The sequence below is a fragment of the Neopelma chrysocephalum genome, unplaced genomic scaffold (assembly GCF_003984885.1).
Source record: "Neopelma chrysocephalum unplaced genomic scaffold, ASM398488v2 Primary Assembly neopelma1_82087, whole genome shotgun sequence".
In the NCBI taxonomy this organism is placed as follows: Eukaryota; Metazoa; Chordata; class Aves; order Passeriformes; family Pipridae; genus Neopelma; species Neopelma chrysocephalum.
In genome coordinates this window covers 1-2,528 of record NW_020913048.1, presented here as the reverse complement: position 1 = coordinate 2,528, position 2,528 = coordinate 1, and the positions used below count along the sequence as shown (strand labels likewise).

The 2,528-nt window shown below is 64.5% G+C and overlaps 1 protein-coding gene across 1 annotated transcript; it reads right to left on the bottom strand.

Moving 5' to 3' along the window:
• Window positions 1–483: 483 nt before the first annotated feature.
• LOC113979519 (AMP deaminase 2-like) lies at window positions 484–2,096 on the bottom strand (the record flags this gene model as incomplete). The annotated part of the gene is made up of 3 exons (XM_027706888.1): window positions 484–604; window positions 1,208–1,371; window positions 1,970–2,096. Coding segments are annotated over 3 exons (412 nt in total), but the record flags the coding sequence as incomplete, so codon positions are not given.
• Between the last annotated feature and the right edge of the window lie 432 nt (window positions 2,097–2,528).

The following is a 2,528-nucleotide window of genomic DNA, read 5'->3' as shown; positions in this document are numbered from 1 at the left end:
TGCCTCCTGTTCAGCTTCCTGTCCATCCCAAATCCCAGCTCCCTTCCTGCCTGGCTGCTCTCCAGCCACTCTGGCCCAGCCCAGGGGGCTGCAGGGGGTTGTTGTGGCCAAAGGTCAGGACCCGGCACTTGGCCTGGTTGAACCTCATCCCCTTGGAATCAGCCCATGGATCCAGCCTGTCCAGGTCCCTCTGCAGAGCCCTCCTGCCTTCCAGCACAGCAACACCCCCCCAGCTTGGGGTCAGCTGCACATTTGCTGATGGTTCACTCGATCCCCTCATCCAGATCATCAATTAGGACATTAAACAGGACTGGGCCCAACACTGATCCCTGGGGACACCACTGGTGATGGGATCCCCAGGGATGCAGCTCCATCCCCACCACTCTCTGGGATGACGCAGCTCCATTAAACCCCACCCAGAGCTCCAAGTCCTCGTGCCCCCCTGTGCCCCCCAGGTGCCCCCCGTGCCCCCTCCCCGCTCACCTTGCGCAGCAGGAGCCCGTGGGAGATGTTCTCGGACACCATGAACCCCGACACCAGGTGATGGACGGGCCCGGCCTCGCCGCAGTGCGGCCGCAGCACAAACGTGTGGAAGCCCCTCTTCCTGAGACACGGGGAGCGTCAGAGGCACCCCAAAACAGTGGGGGGGGGCAATGAAGGGACCCCAAAACAGCGGGGGGGGCAATGAAGGGACCCCAAAACAGTGGGGTGGGGGAATGAAGGGACCCCAAAACAGTGGGGAGGAATGAAGGGACCCCAAAACAGGAGGGGATGGGGGGGGTAATGAAGGGACCCCCAGCCACAATGGGGTGTCTGTGGGGTATGAGGGGTGTCTGTGGGGTGTGAGGGGTGTCTGTGGGGTATGAGGGGTGTCTGTGGGGTATGAGGGGTGTCTGTGGGGTGTGAGGGGTGTCTGTGGGGTATGAGGGGTCTGTGTGGGTGCTGAGGGGTGTCTCTGGGTTATGAGGGGTTTCTGTGGGATGTGAGGGGTTTTTGTGGGACATGAGGGGTGTCTGTGGGTGACCCCAGGATGTCTGTGGGATGTCTGTGGGTGCCGGGGTTGCCCAAGGGGTGTCAGTGGGTGTCAGTGGGTGTCAGTGGGTGGGTGTCAGTGGGTGTCAGTGGGTGTCAGTGGATGTCAGTGGGTGTCAGTGGGTGCCCCCAGGGTGTCAGTGGGTGTCAGTGGGTGCCCCCAGGGGTGCCTCACCTGCGCAGGTGGTTGAGCACGGTCATGTTGGCGTACATGTAGTACAGGTAGTAGGAGTAGGGTGGGTTGTCCTCCTCCACCCACTGCCCGGGCAGGGGGCTGTCCAGGTTGAAGATGTGATGCTCCGGCTTCGACTCGTCGTCCACGCTGTCGAACCCGTCCACCTGCGGGCACCGAGCACCCGGGATGGGGGGAACCTCCCCTGGGCTGGGGGAACCTCCCCTGGGTTGGGGGGAACCTCCCTCCCCTGGGCTGGGAGAACCTCCCCTGGGTTGGGGGGAACCTCCCTCCCCTGGGCTGGGAGAACCTCCCCTGGGTTGGGGGAACCTCCCTCCCCTGGGGCTGGGGGGAACCTCCCTCCCCTGGGGCTGGGGGGAACCTCCCTCCCCTGGGGCTGGGGGTGACCCTCCCCTGGGCTGGGGGGACCCTCCCTCTGGGCTGGGGGACCCTCTCTCCCCCCCAGGCTGGGGGTGACACCCTTCCCCCAGGTTGGGGGGACCCTCTCCTGGGGTTGGGGGTGACATCCTCCCCTAAGCTGGGAGTGACCCTCCCCTGGGGCTGGGGGTGACACCCTCCCCCCAGGCTGGGGGTGACCCTCCCTCCGGGGTGGGAGTGACACCCTCCCCCTGGGGCTGGGGGTGACATCCTCCCCTAAGCTGGGAGTGACCCTCCCTCCCCTGGGGCTGAGGTGACACCCTCCCCTGGGGCTGGGGGTGACCCTCCCCAGGGCTGGGGGTCCCTGGCCCCCCGGGCAGGACTCACGTGCTCCAGGAAGAGGTGCAGCTCCGGGTGCTGGGCCGGGTGCAGCGTGGCCTCGTAGAGGGGCAGGAAGATGTTCTCCAGCATCTCCTGGAAGTTGGCCAACTGCCCCTTGGTCCGGTACACGTCACTGCGGGAACGGGAATGGGAACGGGAAGGGCTGGGACCACCCCTGGCGGGGATTTGGGATGGGATGGAGGAGCAGGGGCTGGGAACGGGGAAATCGGGGATGGGAGCGGGCAAATGGGCTGAATGGAAATGGAAGGATGGGGGAATTGGGGCTGGGAATGAGGGAATTGGGGCTGGGGGAACTGGGGACTTGGGGATGGGAATGGGCAAATGGGGCTGAATGGGAACTGGGAAGGGGATTGGAGGAGTGGGGGAACTGGGGACAGGAATGAGCAAATGGGGGCAGAGTGGGAATTTGGGATGGGAATGGGCAAGCAGGGAATGGGAACAAGGGAGGTGGGGATTGGAATGGGCAAATGGGGCTGAATGGGAATTGGGGATGGGATTGGAGGAATGGGGGAGCTGGGAAGGGAATTAGGGATGGGATTGAAGG